Source organism: Bos grunniens, chromosome 22, assembly GCF_055505025.1.
Source record: "Bos grunniens cultivar Pamir isolate PY7600 chromosome 22, Bosgru_T2T1.0, whole genome shotgun sequence".
NCBI classification, from domain to species: Eukaryota; Metazoa; Chordata; class Mammalia; order Artiodactyla; family Bovidae; genus Bos; species Bos grunniens.
The window spans coordinates 11,469,236-11,493,627 of NC_141186.1; the positions used below are offsets into that span (position 1 = coordinate 11,469,236).

Below are 24,392 nucleotides of genomic sequence, written 5' to 3' on the forward strand. Positions count from 1 at the left end.
TAGCGTATATATGTCCATCCCAATCTCCCAGTTCCTCCCAACCCCCCCGAACCACCCCCCCTTTCCCCCCTTGGTATCCATACATTTTTTCTCTGTGTCTGTGTCTCTACTTCTGCTTTGCAAATAAGATCATCTATACCATTTTTCTAGATCCCATATATATATGTGCTTTAATATATGATATTTGTTTTTGTTTCTGACTTACTTCATTCTGTATGACAGTCTCTAGGTCCATCCACGTCTCTACAAATAGTGTTGATAGGAGAAGGCAAAAAAGAACAGAAGTTATATGAAAAGATATTTTAAAAATATACAAAATGTTCTCTTCTTCCTATTTAAAAAAAAGAAATCTGAGAGCCTGTGGTTACATCATGTTTCTCTGAAGGCACTTTTACAGGGAGCTTGAAGTTTCGTATTCAGACAAAGAGCTTTCTTCTGACCTGACATAGGATACAGGTTAGGGAATCAGGGCCCTGGGAGTGAGTGACTGGCATGACCCTAAGATTCCCCTCCTGATTATCAGTTGCCTGAGGAAGTACATAGCATTCTGTTCAGGATTAAGGAAATTGGCTGAGTCTGAAAGATGGATAGTGTGTGTTACTGATGGAAAGGAAATCTTGGGTTAGCAAAGCTGACAGTTTCCTTACAATTCTCTGACAACTTGTTTTCTGGTATAATTGTCATGATTCTGACCATCCTGCAGGAAAGCCACTGACCAGCTTAATGGTGATAGTCATCCAAAAACAGGTGGAGATAGTAGAGGAGAATAGGGTCAGGAAAATGAATAGAAAGTGTTAGTCGTTCAGTTTTGTCCAACTCTTTGCTACCCCATGGACTGTAGCCTCTTTCTGTGGAATTCTCCAGGCAGGAATACTGGAGTGGGTTGCCATTCCCTTCTCCAGGGGATCGTCCCAACCCAGAGATGAAAGCCAGTTCTCCTTCACTGCAGGCAGATTCTTTACTGTCTGAACCATCAGAGAAGCGTTATTCTGGCAACATCTCTCCTGAAAAAAGGCACGAGACTTTCCATACAAAGAGATTTTTTTTCTGGGTCTTTTCAAAGCTAATATTCAACAAGCTATGTCATTGTTTAAAGATTGTTCTGCAAGTGCTGATGGGAGAAAGGCAGAGACACTGGTCTTAGAATTGGTTTCAAAGTTTCATCAGAGTTTTTTTCTTCACAGACGTAAAAATTTATTGACCATCAATAGTTGTTTTTTTTTTAAATCAAATCAATAATTTCCCTCATTTGAAAAATGATGATGAAAAATAATGCAGATGTTACACGGGAATGTTTGCAGAGAGTCAAACATTAAGACATTTGTTAAAAATATGGTAATACAAGCTCTCCATCTGTCCGGTTCTGGTGGATGAACTAATGCAAAACAAAATCAACTTCTTTTTCCTCACTCATGCTTTAATTGTGATTTCCCAGACAGGTCAATAGGTTTTCCTTTCAATGCTGTGCTCTCACATTTCACTTCAAATTAACGATTTCCATTGTGGTTGGATAGTCCTTCCTTTTCTTGTGCCTTAGGGTTGTTGTTATGGGTGAATTGTGTTCTTTTTGAATCAAGAGTTGGCAGCAACTACTCATCCACTCGATGATTTTTTGTGTCTGTTCTCTGAAGCAAAACCCACTATTGCAAAAAAAAAAAAAAAAAAAACAAAGACAAGTTTTCTAGGGAAGAGCTGGCTGGAGCTAGACCCTTGTATATTCTGCCAAGTGTGAAGATCTGCTAACTTGTCCAACCCATCGCCAGGCTCTGCCCTGCTGACCTCAGCTTCAGAGATGCCCTGAATCCTCTCTCTAGTCCCCAGGCCACTCCTCTCTTTTGCCCCTACCCATCTTTTTAAAAATAAGCTAACATCTTTATCAAGTTACCACTTACATACCTTAGAGTTCACTTGTTTAAAGTGTACAATGCAATGACTTTCCCCACTGTGCAACTTTCTCCATAATCTAATTTTAGAACATTTTTTTCACCTGCAAAAAGAAACTCCATGCCTGTTAGCAGTCACTCCTTATATTAGTCTCCTATTGCTGCTATAACAAATTACTACAGACTTTGTGCCAAGTTTATTTTATCTTACAATTTTGGAGGACAGAAGTCTGCAAGGGTTTCACTGGTCTATAAAAGCAAGGTGTCAGCAGGGCTGTGTTCCTTTCTGGGGAAGAATCTGTTTCTTTCTTCTGTGGTGATTCTCCTCCTTTTGGAAGCTGCTGCGTTCTTTGGCTCATGGCCCCCTTCATCTTCAAAGCCAGCAGTGACTGGTTGCATCTTTTTGACAGTACATTTCCCTGTTTCTGACTCTGTCTCCCACTTCCCTATATAAGGACCCTTGTCATTACATTGCACCCACCTGGATAATCCAAGATCATCTCTTGATTTTAAAGTCAGCTTCTTAGCAACCTGAAATCCCCCTGGCCATGTAATATAACATACAGTTTCCACGGATTAGGACAGGGACATCTTTGAGAAGCCATTCTTCCTCCTGCCACACTCCTCATTCCTCCTACGCCCCGGCCCTAGCAGCCACTAATCTACTGTCTGTCTTTATACATGTGCCCATCTTTTTTACTCTCCTTCATCTTCCACTTCTTCCTTGAGTTTCATGTCAGTCTCTGCTCCATCTCCTTTCTCTCATGGGTCTTTTAGTGGCTGCCATCTTTTCTCTCACTTCTCAAGAGATGATGGGCTGCTGGAGACAAAAAAAATGGGGAGGACTGTGTGGGGGATGAGAGGGGTAAAGATTGTAGGACCAAATGCTGCGACAGAAAAGATGTGCACAGATGTCATCCAACAGTATTCGTAAGTGGTAAGATGAAAGTTACCGAGAAACCAAATCAGCTAGATAGTGTAGTAAAAAAGAGCCCTTTCTGTAAGTGAGATCATTTGGCTTGGGGATAACCCACTCTGTCTTTGAGAGTCTCAGTTACCTCCAACTATAAAAGGAACAGAGTTGGACCAGATCAGTGGTTCTCAAAGTATGTTTTCTGGGCCAGCAACATCAGCATCTCCTGAGAACTTTAGAAAGGCAAGACTTCCCTGGCCGTCCAGTGGTTAGGACTCTGAGCTTCTAACTGCCAGGGGCCCGGGTTTGATCCCTGATTGGGGAACTAAGATCCCACACGCCATGTGGCATGGCCAAAATAAAAAAGATATTCAAACCCTTCAGCCCCCACCCCACCCTAACCAGAAACTCTGGGTGTGACCTTACTCCAGTCTAGGTTTTAAGAAAACCATTTGATTATTCTGATATGTGTTAAAAGTTTGAGAACTACTAATCTAGATTATTTCTAAACTCCCACCCGTGTAACAGTCTATGAGTAAATTTCCAGGTCAAAATAAGTATAATTGTTAGCAGCAGAAGATAAGAAAATGCTAACGGGGGAAATAAGGTAACTTGAAAGTTTGTGGGTTTTTAATGCACATTAGAAAGATTTCTATGTCATTGAAATTTCCCGTCATTTGATATTTCATTTCAAGTCATGACCTTCTAGATCCTAAACCCTAGTATCTCTGTGTATCATTTCAAAGGATTTTAGAATATATAATGTAGACATGAAATGAAGATCTCTATTTCTATTAAACCATGCCGTGTGTGTCTCACACCCACAGGTCTATAACACTGGGCCAAGCACCCTTCCTGGGTCATCTGTCAGCATGTCCTTCCCCAATCGACTGTCACCTGGTGGAGCAGAGATGTTTCATGTGCAGGAGATGGTGGTGAGTTCTCATTTGTTTTCACGCTTGCTTTGAGACTTGAGCCAGCCCATTCACGTTTTGTGTTCAACCCAAGAGCCCAGAAAGGTCAACTCATTCTAACCTATGGAAACATACCTGGAAAAGCTGGGAAACCTGCAAGTTCTGAACTTCTACATTGAGACAGATTGGTTCATACCATGAGAAGACCTGTTTGGGGATGGCCAAGGGCTGTTTATGAACCTGACTTCTGGGATGGACTTTACCGGCTCCTGGAACCTCCACACTTGTTTGCAGTCTTGTATGTATCTGAATGTGTGTTTCTAAGGGGAAGATTCACCAGCACTCATAAAGATTCTCATAGGGCCACTGATGCCTGGAGGGTGAAGGATTCATGCATAAGACATAAGTGTAGGTGGAAACTCAAGTTCATATGCAGAATATACAATTCTGCTTGATCCTAAGTCAACTGTAGATGATTTTTGTCTCAACAATGATCATTCCTCCCACTTCCTTGGTTTCTAGGACATCACATTTCACTTGGTGTCTCCCTTCTCACTGGCTTTCTCCTCATCTTCCCCGTTCCTACAGGGCCCAAGGGCCTTTTTTCCCTACACTCAGTCTCATAAATCTCCCCAAGACCCCTGGTTTTGTATTCAGTCTGTGCTGATGACACTAGTTGTTTTTCTCCAGCCCACGTATCTCCCATGAATCAGAGACTTTGATAGTTAGCTACCTTCAGGCCATCCCTACCTGGGTGCCTAACAGGAATCTGTCTTAACCAAACTGAACTCTCAATGGTACGCCTCCAAACCTGCTTCCCTCCATGACCTTCTGCATGTCACAAATGGCTGCTCAATCCTTCCAGTGGCGTGGGTCACCCTTAACCCCTTTTCCCACACTTCAGATCTGAGCCATCACCAAACCTGATGTTTCTACCTTCCCCCCAAATCACAATGTTACAATTTTTGACCCCTCTACCATCAGCACCCTGGTCCAAGGCACTGTCATCTGTCACCTGGTTTATTGCAATGGCCTCTTCACTTAGGCCACTTCCCCTGGCCAGCCCCCCTGCTGTCTGTCTGTGCCCCAGCAGCAGAGCTGGGCTTCCAAAATGTAAGTCAGGTCACGTTACTCCTCTGCTCAAAACCCTCCGATAGCTCGCCTATGCTCCACATTCTTCCAGCACCTCAGCCAGCTTCACATTCTGTCTCTTGCCCTCTCTGACCTCTCCCCCTCTTCCTCCTCTCTCTTCCCCAGTCATCCTGCCTCCATGCTGGTCCTAGAGCATGGAAGATGCTCTCCCACCTCCTGAATTTTGCATGGATCTTCTGCTACCCAGCATACCCTTCCCCAGAGAGTCACATGACCTCTGCCCTCACCTCCTTCTCATACTTGCTCAAATATCACATCCTTGGAGAGGCCCTCCCTGACCAACCTGTGTCCCAGAACCTCTCACCCACCCTTCCACCATCACCCTCATCACCAGCTGGCACACCATATATTTCCATATTTGACCAGTTTATCTTCCTCCTGGCCCCTACAGTATAAGGACAGGACTTTTATCTGCTCGCTACTCTTATCTCTAGGGACTCCAATACACAATACTTAGAGTATAGTATGTGTTCAGTAAATATTTGATATTTGTGGACTGAAAAAAGTTCATGCTATAAAACATCATTTACTCTTTCCACATGAATTCAGGAAAAGTTTCATGCTGATAAAAAATCACCTCAGTGCTCCTAAGAGTCTGGAGCGGCTGGACGAGAGGGTGACCCCTTGTGGGAAGGAGGGAGCATGATGCTCGGGAGAGTCACTGCACAAGGAGAGGGCATGTGGTCCACATTGAGGGCGTTGTTGAATCATTGCTCTTACATGGGAATGTGAGGGCCAGCTAGCCAGAAAGATGGATGGTCTCTCTGTGGACAGCTTGAAAGTGGGGCAGCAAGGCCCATGGCGTGTGACACACCTGAGCCCACAGGAGGCCCATGATGTGATAGAGATGGCGGTTCCCACATTGCTGTCCTCTTGGGTCACGTGGGCTGAAACCCTGGGCCACAGGAAATGCTGAATGCAGGATAGGTGCCCCTTCTGGCCTGCCTGCTCAGCCATCTCCACCCCTCACAGTTTTCCACTCCTGCTCCATGAAGTGCCTGTGCCTTGGAGCACCGCTGAAACAGTAGAAGAAGAGCCCCAGTGTCTTGCACCTACTGCAACCATGGTGTGAACTTAGCATGAGGTTCCCACTGCCCACGTGCTCCCGTCTGCTCCCTGACATGCTGTTTACCTCTCCAACCACTCCACCTTTCCCCATGTCTGGGGGATACTCTCCTCACAGAGCATTGCTGTGAGCTGTTCATATGAACATCAGTAAAGCTGTAGAGAACATTGCTCCCTCGTGGACGAAATTATTTATTGAAAGAAACAGGAAATGTAATTCACTGTGATTCTGAAAGTATCTCAGAACCAAGTACATACCCTTTTCTCTCTTTTTTTTTTTTAAGAATTTTCCCTCTTTTAGAATTTGTGTATTTATTATTTTTGTCTGTACTGGGTCTTCATAGCTGCATGGGCTTTTCTTTAGTTGTGGTGAATGGAGGCCACTCTCTGATTGCAATGCGCAGGCTTCTCATTGTGGTGACTTCTCTTGTTGCAGAGCGTGGACTCTAGGGCACGGGCTTCAGTACCTGCGACTCCCAGGCTCTAGAGCACAGGCTCAGTAGATGTGGCACTTGGGTTTAGTTGCTCTGTGGCATGTGGAATCTTCCTGGATCAGGGATTGAACCCTTATCTCCTGCATTGGCAGGCAGATTCTTTACCACTGAGCCACCAGGGAAGCCCCGTTTTTCTCTTTACTAATCATCTGACCAAACAAGAGCTACTCCAATTTGGAAGCATTTATAAATAGTTGGCTTGGCAGGAAGGCATGAGAAGTGGTTTTTCTGAAGATTTGCAGAACTGCCTGACTGATCATCCCGCTGAATGGGCTCTCAAAAACCCCAAGTCCTATGAGCTCCCTGCATTCCGTTCTCTGAGTTCTCAGAAGTAGATGCTTTCGATTTTCAAAACTGTACTGAGAATTTTCAGAAGTATGTAGCAGAATTCTCAAGGACAGCCAAGCCATTGGTTGGATACATCAGCCTGTGTTCAGAGGTGTTTGTGTGGTGTGGAAAATCAGGCTCGCCAGCAGATCTCACTAAGCAAGTAGTGAAGCACTGTGTTAGCGTGGATAGTCATTACTGGAGACCAGTGTGATGATGAGAGTAGAAAATGTAAAAGCTGGTGCATGATGGATGCAGTGAAGAGGCAGGAGTCCCAAGTACTGTTTCAGAGGCCACTGGGCAGCACACTTTCTGCCGTAAAGCCTAAAGGGCCAAGAACAAGGGCATCCTGCAGCTCAGCCAGCTTCCCAGCCTTGGCCCTGCCCCTGCTCAGCAGAGCCCAGAATGGAGTAGGTGAGGTTCACACAGCTCATGACGCCCTCCACTCTGGCCCTGCAGGACTTTGGATAGAGCAGGCTTCTCATTCTGGGAATTTGGGTGGCTTGGTACAAGTCAGACTCACTCCTATTAGGAGAAACCAGTACTTGTTTCCTGTGTTCTCCAAGAAGTACCCCTAAGGCCTGGGGGCATTCCCTCCAGATCCCACCCTCAGCCACCAGCAGTCCCTAGCCTTGGACAGGCCCCTGGGCAGCCAGGAGCCAGTTACCTCTTCAGCCAACTGAAGCCCAGGGACAGACAGCTGGCATTGAGGGAGGGTGTATCTGCCGTCCCTCCCCACACTGCAGGGGACGCTCAGATTGTTTCTCTCCCTTCAGCAGCACGCTTGGTATCCATCTTCCTGCTGAGGGTGGGCATGCTGGCTGACCCCAAGGGCCTGGGCTATCACCCCACCTATGGCCCTGTCTGGGACACAGTTTCCTTTTTTCAAAATTTTATGTATTTATTTTATTTTTGGCTGTTCTGGGTCTTTGTTGCTGCGTGGACTTTTCTCTAGTTGTGGTGAGCAGGGCTACCCTTCCTTGTGGGGCCTGGGCTTCTCATTTCAGTGGCTTCTCTTGTGTGCAGAGCAGGGGCTCTCGGGCGCAGGGCTTCAGTATCTGTGGCTCCTGGGCTCTAGAGCATGGGCTCAGTAGCTGTGATGCTCAGGCTTAGTTGCTCCACGGCATATGGGATCTTCCTGGATCAGGGATCGAACCCTTGTCTCCTTCCTTGGTGGGTGGATTCTTTACCAGCCTGGGACACAGTTTTCTAACTATTGGTTCAGAATTCATTTGGAAGTGTCTGGGGTTTCTGGACAGGACAGAACTGCCTCTAGTGTGAGTCTTTTGTTCTCCCAAAGGATTCTTGAGGTCCAGATGGCTGTGAATGGAAAATGGCTTTTGGAGAATGCTTGTGTGGGAAAGATTTGTATAAGGATCGCAGTGAAGTGGGACCCCTTCATACACCCACCCAAGCCGTGGGTTCCTGATCTTCTTTTCTTGGAGCAATTGTCCTGAGCCCCTCCACCTTGCTTGCATTTTATTTAGAAACTGCCTTGGTGGTGGTCTGAGGAATGACTTGGCATTTCCACTGCCTCCCACCCACTGGGGTTGTGCCAAGTCCTGTGGGGATCCTGACTCCCCACACCATAGCCAAAGCATAGGCAGGGCACTGTGACCATGGAGACCATCAGGAGTCCAAGTGGGAAGGACCATGAAAATAATAGAGTGAGAAAGGGGAAGAATGACGGTCCATCTGAACTAAAAATCATGGCAAGTGCTGAATCATTCTTGATGTATTCTGCAAACACTGGCAGAGAAAGCACCAATGATGTGCCAGGCTCTGAGAAGAGGAATAAATCTCACAACACAGGTGGAAATTCAGTCTAGCAGAAGACAGATCTATGAAATACAATTGCAGCTCTGTGTACCAAATGCAGTCATGGAGGCATGGCCAGACCCAGGGATGTCCAGAGGTGCAGAGCCCACCATGGAGAGGGGACAGAACGTGCGTCACAAAACAGGCTTTTGGAGCCAGGGCTTAGGGGATGTGTAGGTGCTCACCAGGAGAGCATGTGGGACAAGAACATTGCAGACAGAGGCAGTGTCAGCGTGTGAAGGAGTACATTGGAGGTGGCACCCGGTTCTCCATGCTCTCTGCCCACCTCTTACGTGCATGTGTGCTAAGTCACTTCAGTCGTGTCCACCTCTTTGAAATGCTGTGGACCACGGCCCACCAGGCTCCTCTGTCCATGGGATTCTCCAGGCAAGAGCAATGGAGTGGGTTGCTGTGCCCTCCTCCAGGGGATCTTCCTGACTCGGGGGTTGAACTTGAGTCTCTTATGGCTCCTGCATTGGTAGGCAGGCTCTTTACCACTAGTGCCACCTGGGAAGCCCACCCACCTCTTATACATACACCCGAAGATTACTGCTCTCTACGTCTTCTGTGGGGCATACAGCAGATGGCTGTCTTGGCAGTGTGACAGTGAGTACTAAACCCTGGCATTTCCTGTGACAGTTGGCGAGGTTCTAAGGTGCATCACTCCTTCTAGGATGCATCGTGTGTATGTGCTCGTGTGCCCACCCCGGGCTGCTGCCGGGGGCAGTGGTTTCTGGGCCCGACTGCCCATGTGAGGCAAGCCATAGGCAGTCACTCCTGCAAGAAGGTTCCTGTGTAGACGGAGGATACAGCTGCTCTCACACAGCTAGATGGGACCTGGCCTGGAAAATGTAACAGCCTCTCCTTGTTGTGGGCCTCCTGCAAGGATGAGCCTTTTAGCAGAGCCCCTGAGTACAGGCCTAAGACAGGGCCAAGGTGGCACATGTGCCACAAGCTTTATGGCTCATGAAGGCAAGACCATTTGAACTTGAGTGGAATCCTGCTCCAAAGTTAAATTTATTCACGTGGCACGAAGGTTCAAGGGAAGGGATAGGAGGTTGTTTCAGGACTCAAACATCAAGTTGTTGAAGTTGAAAACCTGTCTATGAGCAACTTTATAACCCTGGAGGAGAAGGCTTTAGCATTTGGCTCTTAATATGTAGGAAGAAAAATGTCATAAATGATGGCTTGCAGAGTGCAAAGGTGGAACTTTATTCCTTATTTATTTATTCCTTATCTTAGTAAATTATAACCACCCTTCCAATGCATGTACACCAGACAAGGCTGCCCATGATCTAATTTTTGCCAAAATGAGTCAGTTGATACCAGAACTTTAATTGTTTTGTGATGAGGATGTCCATATCCCTCTGAAGAAAAGATACACCTGATATATCACTGACCATACAGTAGCTTAAATTTGGAAATGGAGGACTGAATTGTTTTCCCCCAGGATGATCTGAGGAAAACATACCTGCTTAATGACAGTGGTGTGAGACCATCAAACCTATCACATTTAATCAAAGGCTGAAGAGTAAAAAAAATTTCTGAATAACTGATGAAAGATGAACTCAACTTACTGCTGTCCCGAGGCTTTAGTAGTATTTTTATGTGCTGTTAAATTTAATCTACACAGCAGCTCCATAAGGTAAGGTCATTATCCCAAGTTAAGAAACCAAGATTCAAAGATTTGCCCAACATTGCACAGCTAGTAAGTAACACAGCTGGATTTGTAGCCAGGTCTACCTGACTTCAAACCTCATGTGCTTCCCCCTATACTATTCTGTACCTCTCCTGGGAGTACTGCCCACTACCCAGTCACCACAGGCAGACTCAATCAACAGAAAAGACAGAAGATGAGCAGACCACCAAGAATCACCCACTTAATGAGCAGCAGACATGCAGATGACACCACCTTTATTGAAGAAAGCAAAGAAGAACTAAAGAGCCTCTTGTTAAAAGTAAAAGAGGAGAGTGAAAAAGTTGGCTTAAAACTTAACATTCAGAAAACTGAGATCATGGCATCCAGTCCCATCACTTCATGGCAAATAGATGGGGAAACAGTGGAAACAGTGAGAGACTTTATTTGGGGGGTCTCCAAAATCACTGTAGATGGTGACTGCAGCCATGAAATTAAAATATGCTTGCTCCTTAGAAGAAAAACTTTGACCAATCTAGACAGCATATTGAAAAGCAGAGACACTACTTTGCCAACAAAGGTCCGTTTAGTCAAAGCTATGGTTTTTCTAATAGTCATGTATGGATGTGAGAGTTGGACTATAAAGAAAGCTGAGCACTGAAGAGTTGATGCTTTTGAACTGTGGTGTTGGAGAAGACTCTTGAGAGTCCCTTAGACTGCAAGGAGATCAAACCAGTCAATCCTAAAGGAAATCAGTCCTAAATATTCATTGGAAGGACTGATGCTGAAGCTGAAACTCCAATACTCTGGCCACCTGATGCGAAGAACTGACTCATTTGAAAAGACCCTGATGCTGGGAAAGATTGAAGGTGGGAGGAGAAGAGGAAAACAGAGGATGAGGTGGTTGGACGGCATCACCGACTCGATGGACATGAGTTTGAGCAAGCTCCAGGAGTCAGTGATGGACAGGGGAGCCTGGCATGCTGCTGTCCATGGTTTCGCAAGGAGTTGGACATGAAACCAACTCTCAGTGACTGAACTGAAATGAACAGAATGAGCAGCATTCACCCCAGGACAGTGAGTGAGCCACCAACTGCTATCAAAAAAAGAACTAACACCAGAAGGTGTATTAACTAGGCAGACAGATTAAGATTTTACAATGAGCAAGATTGATGCTTTCAGAGAGATACAAAAGACAGTATTCCCATGAAATAGAGTAAGCTAGAGTTTTGTAAATTTAAAATTTTGACCATTCAAATAAAACCCTCAGTATATGAGCTGCGTAGTAGAATGGGTATAAAAGAATAAAGTGGTGGATCGGAAACTTGAGTGATTTCAAGAATGTAGTACAAAAAGGACCGAAAAAAAGCCCGTTAAGCTTTTTAAACTACCTAGTATGAAGATCCAAATGCTCTCTATATGAGAGTGAGGAGGCTGGAAAGATGGAAGTGAAAACAAGCAAAGATTCTTTGTCTTGTTTGGGGAAAAGTTTGTGTACCAGTTAGCTCAAGACTTTGATAGAAATAAAGCTTAAATGTGCAAAAAAAGTTTTATCTTTTTTAAAATCAGTTTATTTATTTTAACTGGAGGCTAATTACTTTACAACAGTGTGGTGGTTTTTGCCATACATTGACATGAATAATTTTAATGGCAACTTAGAAGAATAAAAACAATGTGGGACATCCAAACCACTAAAGAATAAGAAGCATTTAGAAGGAAAGAATTCATGAATAAGAAGGCAAAGGAAAAAATTTTATATGTTTATATATGTATATATATATACATATGAGATGGCAAGAATAAATCCAACATATCAATAATCAGAATAACTGAGAATGAATTAAACGCCCTAGTGAAATTCAGAGACTCCCAGATTGGTATTTTTTAAACCCAAGCATAAGTTACTTATAAGAGACACACTTTTTAAAATGACTGTAAGGCATCCAAATAAAGATAAGGCAAATACTAACAAAAAGAAAGCAAATATAACAATAGTAATAGCTAACAAAATAGAATTGAAGCAAAAACAATATTAAATGGCCAAAAAAATGTATTTTAGAATGATTAAAAATACAGTCCAATGAGAATTTGTAATTTAAGTGAATTTTTACATAACCAGTCACACAGCTATAGAAAACATGTAGTTTTGTTTCTCCTGATGGAAAAACAAGGAGACATTTACACATTCACAGTTACTTCAGGAAAATTTATTACCGTTTCCTCAAAAAATCATGTGTTTGACTAATGCAGCTAACAATTGTGATCTCTTAGAGAGAGAAAGACCAAGACAAAATGAGTCATAATGTCTGGGTTTCATTAGTACTTGCTTGCTTACCAGCTTTTTTGGTAACCTTGAGGAAAGCCCCTAAATTCTCCAAGCTTATTTTCCTCCTCTGTGAATAGACTGTCTACCTCTCATGGTGAGGATGGGACAAGTTAACATACTTGGAGCACTTAGTAGATTCCTAGTACATAAATAAGGGAATGCATGTCTTTTCAAACATATGTGAACATTCACAAATTACCCATGTATTACACCACAAAAACAAATCCCAATAGAATTTCTAAAGTCAAAGTAATAGAAGCCACATACTCAGACCACAATGCAATAAACTTGGAAGTTAACCACGAAAGTTTAGCCCAGCAGCCAACCAAAAACAGAACTACTTGGGAATTTTTAAACACCATCCTAATTAACTTCTTAGATAAAAAAAGAAATCATAGAGGAAGGGATAAACAAATTAGAAATGAAAGACAATAAAAGCTTGTTCGTATCAAAACTCATGGATGTAGACAAAACCCACACAGAAGAAAATGTTACTATTTACATGTAGAAAACAGGAAAGACTGAAAATAAATGACCTATAATTGATGACAAGAGCTAGAAAAAGGACAATAAAATAATTTCACTTCTAAGCAAGAAAAATGAAGGTACTCTTGAAGATAAAGTGAAAGTCACAAAATGGCAGGCGGAGTATCATACATCAATAAAACTGAAAGCTGGGGATTTTTTTATCAAATAAAATAGACAGACCTACAGCAAATTTGATCAAGAAAGGAAAAAGAGTAATAAGGCCAAAAAACAACCAACCCTAGAGATGATAAAAGAACTACACTCACATGAAGAAGATTTTTAAATTATTCAAAATATAATTTCCACAAATATAAAAACTCTAAAAGAAGTATATGAGGTAAAATAATATAGCTAGACCAATTACCTTAGAAAAAATGGGAAAGTAGTATATAGATGTTAAATTATGTTGTACACCTGAAACTTATATAATTAAAGACAAATGAAACATAGCTGAAGACCTGTGCCCTAAAAAAGCACCAGACCCAGATAGCTGCATAAGTAAGTTCTACCAAGTCTTCAAGGAACAGGTAATTCCTATGTTATATAAGCTGTTCCAGAGAGTAGAAGATAAAGGAACAGCCTGTTCTAGAAAACTAATATAACCCTGATTCAGAAACCAGAAATGAAGAATGGGCACTCACACAAAAAAGGAAACCACAAGCCAAACTCACTTTGAAAACAGATACAAAAATTCTAAATAAGTGTTTCCGAATCAATTCCCTTTAGAAGAATATATCCTGAATAAAGTAGGACATAATCCAGGAACGCTGAGTTGATTCTCCATGAAGAACTGATGAGCATTATTCACTCTTAATAGTAAAGGGAGTAAAGGTGGTACAGCCAGATGATTATCTTGATGAGGGCTTCTAAAAAGTCACAAATTAAATACATCATCCACTTGTTAGGTTTTTTTGTTTTGTTTTGTTTTTTTAAATTTCCAGCAAGGCAAGCCTGGAAGGGAACTTCCTCTTCTTGACTAAAGTCCCCTGTCAGAGCCTATAGAAAACTTCAACCTGATGCTGGAACATTGGGAGCCCTGCCACCTAAGCACGGAGTGGAGGCATGAGTTCCTCCTCTTGTCTCTCCAGTTTAGTCATGTTGAGGTCATAACAATAAAAGAAATGAATAACCTTTACTGTCAGGAAAGAAAACAAAGTATCCCTATTGCAAATGATATTATTGTTTCCCTAGAAAATCCAAGATAATCAACCAACTGAATATGAGGCTTTGTGAATGCACAAAGGAAAAGCTCGGGCACACTTATAAACTGCCTAACCTTTGAAGGCATTCCCTAAGCCACACGTCCACCCGCCAAGGGTGGAGATCTAGGTATTTATGTAAAACATCTGACCAGTCATTGACTGACCACTAAGCTGTGTTGATCCAGGACAGCCTCTAGGAAACCAGGTTTAAAAGTAAAAACAAGTGTAAAAAAAATTAGCAGAGACATCAGAGGCTACACACTTCATGAGAAACAAGCTCTACAGAATTAGTCCAGGCAAGCCACTAAACAAAGAAGCAAAACCAAAAAAGTAGCAGCTACCACCCCCAAAAAGAGTTGCTGCAATACTTATGTATTAAAATGTTCAGATTTTTTTTAAAAATTCCAAAACATGCAAAGAAATAGGTCTAGAGAAAGCATTGCACAGAATGGGGAAAGGAATCAATAGAAGCTATCTCTGAGGAGCCCAGATGTTAGACTTAGCAGTCAAAGACTTTAAAGCAGTTCTTATAAGTATGTCTAAGGAACTAAAAGAAACCATGTTTAAAGAATTAAAGGAAAGTATGATAACAATGATTCCTCAAATAGAGAATATTAATGAAGAGGTGGAAATTATATATATATTAAAAAAAGAACCAAGTAGAAATTCTGGAAAGTGAAATGAAAAATTACTTGGGGAATTCAGTAGCAGAGCTGAGCCAACAGAGAGTCAGCAAACTTGAAGATAGATCCGTAGAAACTATTCAGTCTGAAGAACTAACAGCAAAGAGAATACAGTCATCCCTCAGTATCTGTGGGGCATTGATTCCAGGACTCCCCCATGGATACCAAATTCCATGGATGTCCAAGTCCCCTGTATAAAATGGCATAGTGTTTGCATAGAGTCTACACACATCCTGTTGTTGTTTAGTCAGTAAGACCTGTCTGACTCTTTGAGACCCCATGGACTATAGCCCACCAGGCTCTTCTATCCATGGGATTTCCCAGACAAGAATGCTGGAGTGGGTTGCCATTTCTTCTCCAGGGAATCTTCCTGACTCACGGATCAAATCCATATCTCCTGCATTGGCAGGTGGATTCTTTACCACTGAGCCACCAGGGAAGCCCATACATACATCCTACCATATTCTTTAAATAATCTCTAGGTTACTTATAATAATTAATGCAATGTAAACAGAATTTAAAATAGCTGCAATTACAATGTAAATACTATATAAATAGTTGTTGGCATGTGACAAATCCAAGTTTTACTTTTTGAAACTTTCTGGAATTTTTTTCCCAAATGTTTTAAACCTGTGGTTGATCGGATCCACAGATGTGGAACCTGTGGATAAGGAAGGCCAACTGTAAAGAAAAACAAGTAAAGCCTCAAAGACCTGTGGGACACCATAAAGCTTACTGAAATACACATAATTAAAGTTCCAGAGGAGAGGATAGAGAGGAGGGGGAAGAAAAAATATCTGATGAAATAATCATCCCAAACAATAGAAGTATTATATATAGACTCCTTCATAATAAATGATATGAAGAAAATTGTCTATCCATTTGGGAAGAAATTTTAGAAAACCTGTAACTGACTGAAAAAAAAAATAGATGGATTAAAAAGTTGTATGTAAAAAAAAAATATCAGTAAAAAGTACTGAATATTTTTATAATCTTTGTATAGGAAAGCTCTTCTTCCTAGGCAAGTTACAAGTTCTAGAGCCCATAAGAGAAGATCAGCAAGTTTAAATCTATGAAAATATCGATGTCTTTTGTGATCAAGATGCATCATAAACAAAACTAAAAGATATTTGAGAGAATATACTGGCAACATAGTCCACATACAAATAATATGTAAGGACGTACACATATAAAGATGAAAAGGCCCAAAATTATAAAAATGGGTGGAGCAATATGAACAGGAAATTCACAAAAGAAGAAACTTTAATGACAAACATATAAAAAAGACATTTAAATGGCAAATAAACATTAACCTTACCAGTAATCAGAGCAATGTAAATGCAAATGAAAATGAAGTGCCCCCCCCCCGCATTAAACTTGCAAAAATCTAAAAGATTGTTAATATCCACTGTTGGTTAAAGTGAGGGAAAATGGGCACTCTCAATTACTGTTGGTGTGAAGGACAATTTGACAGTAACTATCAGAATTAAAAGTACAAATACCAGCAATTCCACTTTTCAGACCATGCTTCAGAGTTCTCACATAATATATTCAGTAGAAGTTTCTAATGTTGTGATAGTAGATGTGAGTCATCATCATTCTCAGTTTAAATGTAGACTTTTCCTATCTTAGTAAAGTAGACTATAACTTTTTGTTGTTGTTCAGTCACTAACTCGTGTCCAACTCTATGTGACCCCATGGACTGTGGCACTCCAATCTCCCGTCTTCCGCTCTCTCTCAAAGTTTGCTCAAATTCATGTCCACTGAGTCAGTGATGCTATCTAACCACCTTATCCTCAGCTGCCCCCTTCTCCTTTTGCCTTCAGTCTTTCCCAGCATCAGGGTCTTTTCTAATAAGTCGACTCTTTGCATCAGGTGGCTATTGGAGCTTCAGCGTCAGCAACAGAGGCTAAAAAAGTAGTAGTAATATTATTGTCATTAATAATGATAATAATAAACTTATTAAGAACTTACTATAGATGAGAAATTATACCAAATACTTTACCTGGACACATTCTTTTAATCTTCATGATAATTTGGTGAGGAAACAGAGGCACAAGCGAAAGGATAGCCTAAGGTCACAAGAGTTAATAAATGATTAGGTTGATGTCTGTTCTTAACTACTAGACTGTACAGCTGCTACAAGGCTCGTAATACCATTTTGTCTGGACATGTAGCTGTCCAGCAGCCATAGCATTACCTGGAAGTTAGAAGTGTAGAGAGACAGACCGTCATGCACCACCCAGACTTTCTAAATTAGAATCTGTGTTTTATTAAACACGGTGATTCCTTTGCATGTTAATATTTGAGACGCCATGATCTAAAGCATGTTACTTAACTCTTTCTGAGCTTCCCTTTCCTTATCTATAAAATGGTGATGACAGTCCTTGCCACAAAAGGGTGTTGTGGGGATTTTTAAATCCACATTTCCATTCATTCAGCAAATACTTTGCACGCACCCTATGGCAAGCACTATTACTATGGGGAACAAAACAGACAAAAAATAATAATTTCCAGTCCTCATGTAGCTTACATTCTGGTAGAGGCAAGTAATAAATAAGTAAAATGTGTAATACATGACATGATGGGAGATGCTTTGGGGAAGAATAAAGGAGGAAAGGGGGTGAGAGTGGGGAAATTTGTGGTTTTAAATAGAGTGTTCAGGGCAGGTCTTGCTGAGACCTTCATGGTGGCGGCAGGAGGGGGAGCGGGGTGGTTGGGGGTGGTGGGAACCCAAGCTGTTGCAGGAGTTTGTGAGGTGATCTTCTTTGCTCATAAGGTCTCACCAAAGTCTGTGTTTGCTGGTAACTCTCTTAGCTTGATTTTAGTGCCAGTTGGTTCCTCTCCTTTAAAATCCCAGCCCCATGGCGCCCCTGCATGGTGGTGTCTAAACTGGACATCAGGAGTCTGCGTGTGTCCCTGTTGGTGCTCACTATGGGGGAGATCTCTGCCCCAAAGTGAATCACTTATCTGGCCACAGCAGTTGACAGTAACACTGATTTTTGAAGCTGGCTGGTTGTTAACACACATTTTGCACTGATTTAGTTATGCTTGGAGGGTATTTGGAACAAGAAATCTCCCTGCAGCAGGCTTGCTAGAGGCCAAGACGTAACTTGTACATAAGCCAGGCCTGGTACTTTAAAGCAACCCAGCAAATAACCCAAAGCAGAATTAAACAACTCACTTTTTTTTTTTCAGTGTCTACTATTTTCCCCCTTTTTGAAGCAGAGTTGATTTATAATATCATGTAAGTTTCAGGTGCTTAGCCAGGGATTCAACCATGTGTATATATTCTTTTCCAGATTCTTTTCCCTTACAGGTTATCACAGAATATTGAGTTATTACAGTAGGTCTTTGATGATTATCTGTTTTATACATAGTAAGGTGTATATGTGTATGTATATGTTCATCCCACCCTTCTAATTTAGCCCTCACCCCACCTCACCTTTTCCCCTTTGGTAATAGTAAGTTTGTCTCTGGAAACACATGCTTCTTTTTTCCCCTCCCTTACTCTCAGTTTCTTCTATAGAAATTCAAGGACTCACCCAAAACCAAATTAGTTAACTGTTAGTAATGCAGCTTATGTTATATGATAAGGAGGTAAGAGAGGGAAGCGGGGGTGGAAAGAAGAAACCCTTTCCAGCAGAAGCAGATGGATTTCCAGCCCTTATATGGGTTTTGGGGGAGGTCATATGATCCACCCCTTAGCCTTTGAACAGAATACAATTGAGACCTCTCTCCAGAACCACAGAACTGTGTTTCAGCGAGTTCTCCTGGTTGAGGCAGTCTGATATCCCTTGAATCCCATGTTGTATGACTATCTTCAATTCATCATGCTCTAATTTCCCCATGTTTTCTAACCTAAAATGGAAAACAGTTGCCTAGTTCCCTGTGTGGAGAAGTTGAGCTGTTTCTTAGTCATTCTTCCCACTTCACTTCCCGAAAAAGTTCACAGTTCCTTTAGTTCTCTTTTTCCCATTCTAAGCCATTCTCCTTGTTCTCTTCATATCCCCAAATAAATAAAAGTTGAAAACTGAGCCCCAAGTACTATACATCTTTATCCAGCCTCTCCTTATCACAAGTGATTATTTCTTTGGTAGGGATGACCTGGTGTACCATTTGAAAATGTATTTCTACTCCTAATAATTTCCCTTATAGCTCCCCGAGACAACCTGAGGTTCTCTGTAAAAAGATCAACAAGTAGATCTTAATGGACAAAACCATGAGGTCCAAAACCCTGCATGACCTTCCACTCACCTCTCCAGGCTATGTGCTACAACCTCCTCTGCTCCCAGCCTCAACCCTGACTTTGTCTTCCAGCCACTCTGGACCATGAAGGCTGCTGACCCACCCACCATGCACTTCTCTGGGCCGCATGACCTTGCTAATGCTTCTCCCTTCCCTCTGGCTCTGGGAAGCCCGCTTATTCCTCAAGAGCCAGTTCATACATCCTCTGTTCCACCAAGCCCTCCCAGATGCCGTCCCAGAATGTCCTGCCTCAGGACCTTTGCACCTGCCTTTGCTGAGAACACTCTCCCCCCAAATCTTCGCATGGCTAGTTCCTTCTCATAATGTAGATCTGAGCCCAAAGTTCACCTTTTGGGGAAGGTCTTCCCTGACTACTTTAGCTAAAGTTGCAAACCTGTCAACTTCCTGTCCCATTTCCCTGTGTGTTAGTTTCTTCATAGCACTCACCACTATCTGAAATTGCAGTTTTTGTCTGTCTCTCTTCTTCCACAAGATTAAAACCACTGTTTAAGTACAGGTCACGGCCACCTTGTTTTCTGTGCATCCCTAGCACTTGGTGCCCCGACCACAGTGTGCGCTCAGATAAATGAAAGCGATGACTGCCCCCACTCTGTTAGTGTCAACATCACATCTCTCAGTGCTAGGGCAGGGTGTGTGTCCTTAGACACCTTCACACCCTGCTGCACATCTGACGAGCACCTCATGCTCTCCAGGAACTCAGAAAACGTGCACTGAACTGGAATCTCTGGGTAGAGATGTTTTGACTGTTTCCCGTCACCCACAACAGAAGTTGCTTTAATTTCAATGTGGGGAAAAGTTAAAATGTAAAACTTTAAAATAAGGGGCTGAATCACTTATCAGAAATGAAGGCTTCTAAGAGCAAACTTAAACTCCACAATTTTGGGGCTGGAGATATGAAAACATATTTTCTGCCTCTGTCTCTCTTGCTCTCTCTCTCTCTCCGTCTCTCTGTCTCACACACACACACACACACACACACACACACACACACACACACACATACATACACACACATACACATAAGTCCTCTGATTTCAACAGTGGCCTCAAACCGTTTTCTTTTTCCTTCTTTCTGCACATGTCTGAACATGAGCTGAATAATCAGGTCCTGAAATGTCGGGATTAGGTTGGCCTTTAATTTTTTTTCTCAACAGAAACCAAAAGAGAGGGGATGGCTGATGGAATTCTGGAGTGAGAATTACGTTCCTGGGCTCTTGGGTCAATTTTAGTCTTGGCTACAGGGAGAAAGCGTGTGTGTTTCTGGGCACAGCTTACACTCAACCCACAGTCTCTGAAAGGTCGGGGAAGCGCGGCAGCCAGGTGCGCATGCTCAGTGTGGTGCCGAGGCTGCCCTTTAGCCCTTGTAGATAAAGGGAGTGAGTCAGGGCAGCCGGGCCGGCTACTGGCTAAACTGAGGACCCTGCAGTTATCAGAGGTTGCAGGGTTTGGGCGCAGGGCTTCTGAGACATCTGGAAGCATTAACACTTCATGGTAGCATGTGTGTGATGATGCTGAGGTGCCTGTATTCTCTGGTCTTCAAAACAAATCAGCCTTAAAAGTTGATGGTTATGCAGTTTACTTTCCTCCTTCCTTTTTTCATTCCTCAAAAGCAACATAGCCCTGTCACTGCAGGCATGGCAGGTTGTTAGCAAAGTTGATAACAGGAAATTTCACTGAGGATAAACAGCACATCAGTCATTGCCCAGAAACACATGGTTCTCATTGAACCTGCCGAGGACTAACTGAGTGTGCATCAGAGGCACGGAAGCAGGCAAACTCATTTCTGATAGACCCACCAGGTATGTTCTGATCACAGGGAACTTCCTCAACGTCGTTAGACACTGAGAAGTCATTATCTCCCCAGCCGTCAGGGTGCCAACTCCATTTATGTCTCCTAAACATATGCCCAAATGCATATTTCAGGCCTCTTATGAAGTCTTGAAGCTTTAGATTCAATGAATGACATCTAGGTTTCTCTTTTCATGGCTTTTGTGTGTACTCCCTCAGAAAGGCAGCGTAAGAGGTTAGACAGGTGTTTATACCTGAAATACAGCATCCAGAAAATGATTATTATTTACCTTTTGGTAAAAGAGCGATAGCAAAGTTATACGTCTAATAAATGGAGAGAGAACTCAGTGAATCCATAGGTGCGCTGCTTTATCCTTTAACATAAGATAGGAATGAGCTTTGTTCTTTACCATAAAATCAGTCCAAGAACTAGAGCCGGAGTTTAAATAAGCCAGTACAATTCCAGGGACTATGTTATGTCCCACATGGAGGCTACTGACTCATTTATTATCCAAATCAACAGACCATTCTGCTTCCAAAATGTTTCATTATCTGTGGAAGGAAAATATTTTTGGCATGCACATCAAGTGCTCAGATAGCATACTTAAGTTTTTTGCTAAAGAGAATCTGACCACATCTGGAAATTCTTTGGTGTCACTGCTTCTCTGAAACTACATGCCATCTGCATCACTTTAGGTCGAGTAAAAGGCCATCCAGAAGCTTTGAAATGGGCCTCATGGCGGGTGAAGGGGGACTTGTCTTTCTCCGATTAAATGTAAGTGAACCCTGTCTCACAGGGCAGCCTTAGTGGTGGCCTGCACTCTTGACTTTTCAGCATGTTGGCCTGTGACACCAGGGGAAATTGGCGCAGGGGATGGTGAAAAATACCATTGTTTTAGCCAAACCCTAGAGCTGGTGGGGAAAAATTCATTGCCTTTTATCATAAGAAGTGGTATCTTTTATGAAATAATGGCAGATTCATACAGAGGTCAGAATTATACAGCAGAACGTGCTCTTTCTTTCCTCTGGAATGTTGGTTTTGAGGCTTTGCCTCTTTATTTTCTGTTTTAGTTTTGGTCTCAGTAACATGCTGACCTTTCAGATCAAATACCACTTTTCACAGTGGCCTTAAGGGACGGGGAGGGGGGTCGGGGAGGCAAGTCTTTTATTTAGAAGATAATTTTCAACTAGAAAGAGAGGAGACATCTGGACTTGAAGTTACGATCTTTCCAGGCTTTTTAGAGTCTCTGCCTTTCCCCTTCTAGAAATTACTAATAAAAGGTGCTAGGTCATTGTTACATTTTTTGCTCCTTCTGTTTCAGCTCTTCAGGTCTGTCAACCAGCTATTACTTATGGGCGGCTATTCTGTATCCTCGTTTACCCATTTCATTTTGAAACCAGAACATAGCTCTTCACCTGAGTGGGGCTAGCAGGGCCCGTCCAAAGCTAGAACCTCATGTTAACTTACCTTGTACTGTTGTGACCGTCAAGGTGCTGTTGCTTTTCATCTATTTGTAGGAACACATTGGAGTCTGTAGCTACCCACACAGGTAAATATCAGAAAATCATAAGTTACCTAACTGATAAGCAAGGGGACCCTTTCACAAAGCAAAAGAATGCATAACTCTTGAGAAAAGTCTACCAAAGGATGCCTTTGACAACTCCTACCTTTAAATGATGCACACAAACACACACACGCACACAAATTGTGTTCATAATCTTTCAAATACATTAGTAACATAGAACTGGGCATAACCATTATAAGGAACTACACAAGATGGTTATCACTGTTTTTCTGCTCTTGTTTTAAAAAGTCATTGCAGTTGGAGAAATCAGAGTGAATAAATGGGGATTTTGAGCATCTACCCCTGCTAGGTTATTCTGGGTCTACATTATACAGAGTCTTGAAATGAAGGGTGATACATAAAAGTATCTGTCTTAGGATTTATTATTAAATTGTTGTCATCTTTCACTGTTCTTTGGTGAATATCAAGACACTTAATAGAAAATCATAGCAATGTGATTAACATAAGGGATAATATTAAGGGCTGTTGCTGCTGCTGCTGCTGCTGCTAAGTCGCTTCAGTCGTGTCCGACTCTGTGCGACCCCATAGATGGCAGCCCACCAGGCTCCCCCGTCCCTGGGATTCTCCAGGCAAGAACACTGGAGTGGGTTGCCATTTCCTTCTCCAATGCATGAAAGTGAAAAAATAAAGTGAAGTCGCTCAGTTGTGTCCAACTCCTAGTGACACCATGGACTGCAGCCCTCCAGGCCCCTCTGTCCATGGGATTTTCCAGGCAAGAGTACTGGAGTGGGGTGCCATTGCCTTTTCCGAATATTAAGGGCACTTTCAGACTATAGAAAACTATCATAGTTTACATTTTGCTGAATGGAAGTGTAGCTTTTATTTTTCTTTCTAGTAGTAAACATCTTAGATCTGCTAAATTAGCCAGTTAACCAGTTATCACTTCTCAATCCTTTTATGAGGACTATTTTTATTTCAAACATTGAAATAATGTTTCAACTTAAAATTTATATTACCAAAGCCATTGTGGCCAGTGTTCAGCCTCCTATGACAGAGAAGGGACTTGTTATCTTCTGATATCTTTGTTCCAAGAGTAGGCAGTAGGTAATTGAATTAGCAGAGTAGGCATTCAAAACATTCTCTGGGTTTTTAAGCTCAAGGGGCGTGTGAATTTAGAAGAGCAGGTGGTAAGTCAGGGGATGGGTCATGTTTACCCAGTTGCCATCAGCTGTGATCAGTGTCACACGATACGGAAAACCGGCCCTGGGATGTAGCAGAGAACAGAAAGTCAGTGATTAACAGATAAATGTGAGTTAACGTGAAACACATGTTATTTTGAAAAATGAACCTGTGGGCCCCTTTAATCCAAGTCATCTCAACAAACATAGTTTGTAGACCAGACTTCACCTGAGACCCACACTGGTGAAGACACCAAGCGTGGCTCCTGGGAAGAACTGTTTCCACTGGATTTATCCCTCCATTAGTCTAGCCTTCCGTCTCTCTCTTACTTCCTGTGTACTATGTCGGGGCTGGGGGGGGGCATCAAGCTGGGGGCACTCTGCTGACCCTTCCCATTCCTAGAACCCAGTCATGTGGAACATGGTTAAGGAATGAGGCTGATACCAGTTGAAAGAGGAAATCCATTCATTAGCCTGCTAAAGATATACCAGTAATACCACATATCTGAGATAAAAAATTGTCCCTTAATTTTGAGACCTGTTAATCCACCTTCCGGATCACTCTCCGCCTCTGTGACTTGCCTGCAAGGTCTTCCTTTGTGTCCATGCCCACCTCTCCTGCCTCATTTCTGATCACTACTCCCAAGCACCGTTCATCCAATGCTTGACCATGTTGAACTCCCTGGCTCT

General features: G+C 42.5%; 1 protein-coding gene across 2 annotated transcripts in view; it reads left to right on the plus strand.

The window, feature by feature from the left end:
* The window catches only part of ITGA9 (integrin subunit alpha 9), a 364,736-nt gene that overhangs the window by 292,279 nt on the left and 48,065 nt on the right, over positions 1-24,392 (plus strand). For both annotated transcript variants that reach the window (XM_086365876.1, XM_086365877.1), the window contains exon 23: positions 3,624-3,731. In XM_086365876.1, coding sequence (XP_086222002.1) covers positions 3,624-3,731 — 108 coding nt within the window. The remainder of the gene's footprint in view (positions 1-3,623; positions 3,732-24,392) is intronic.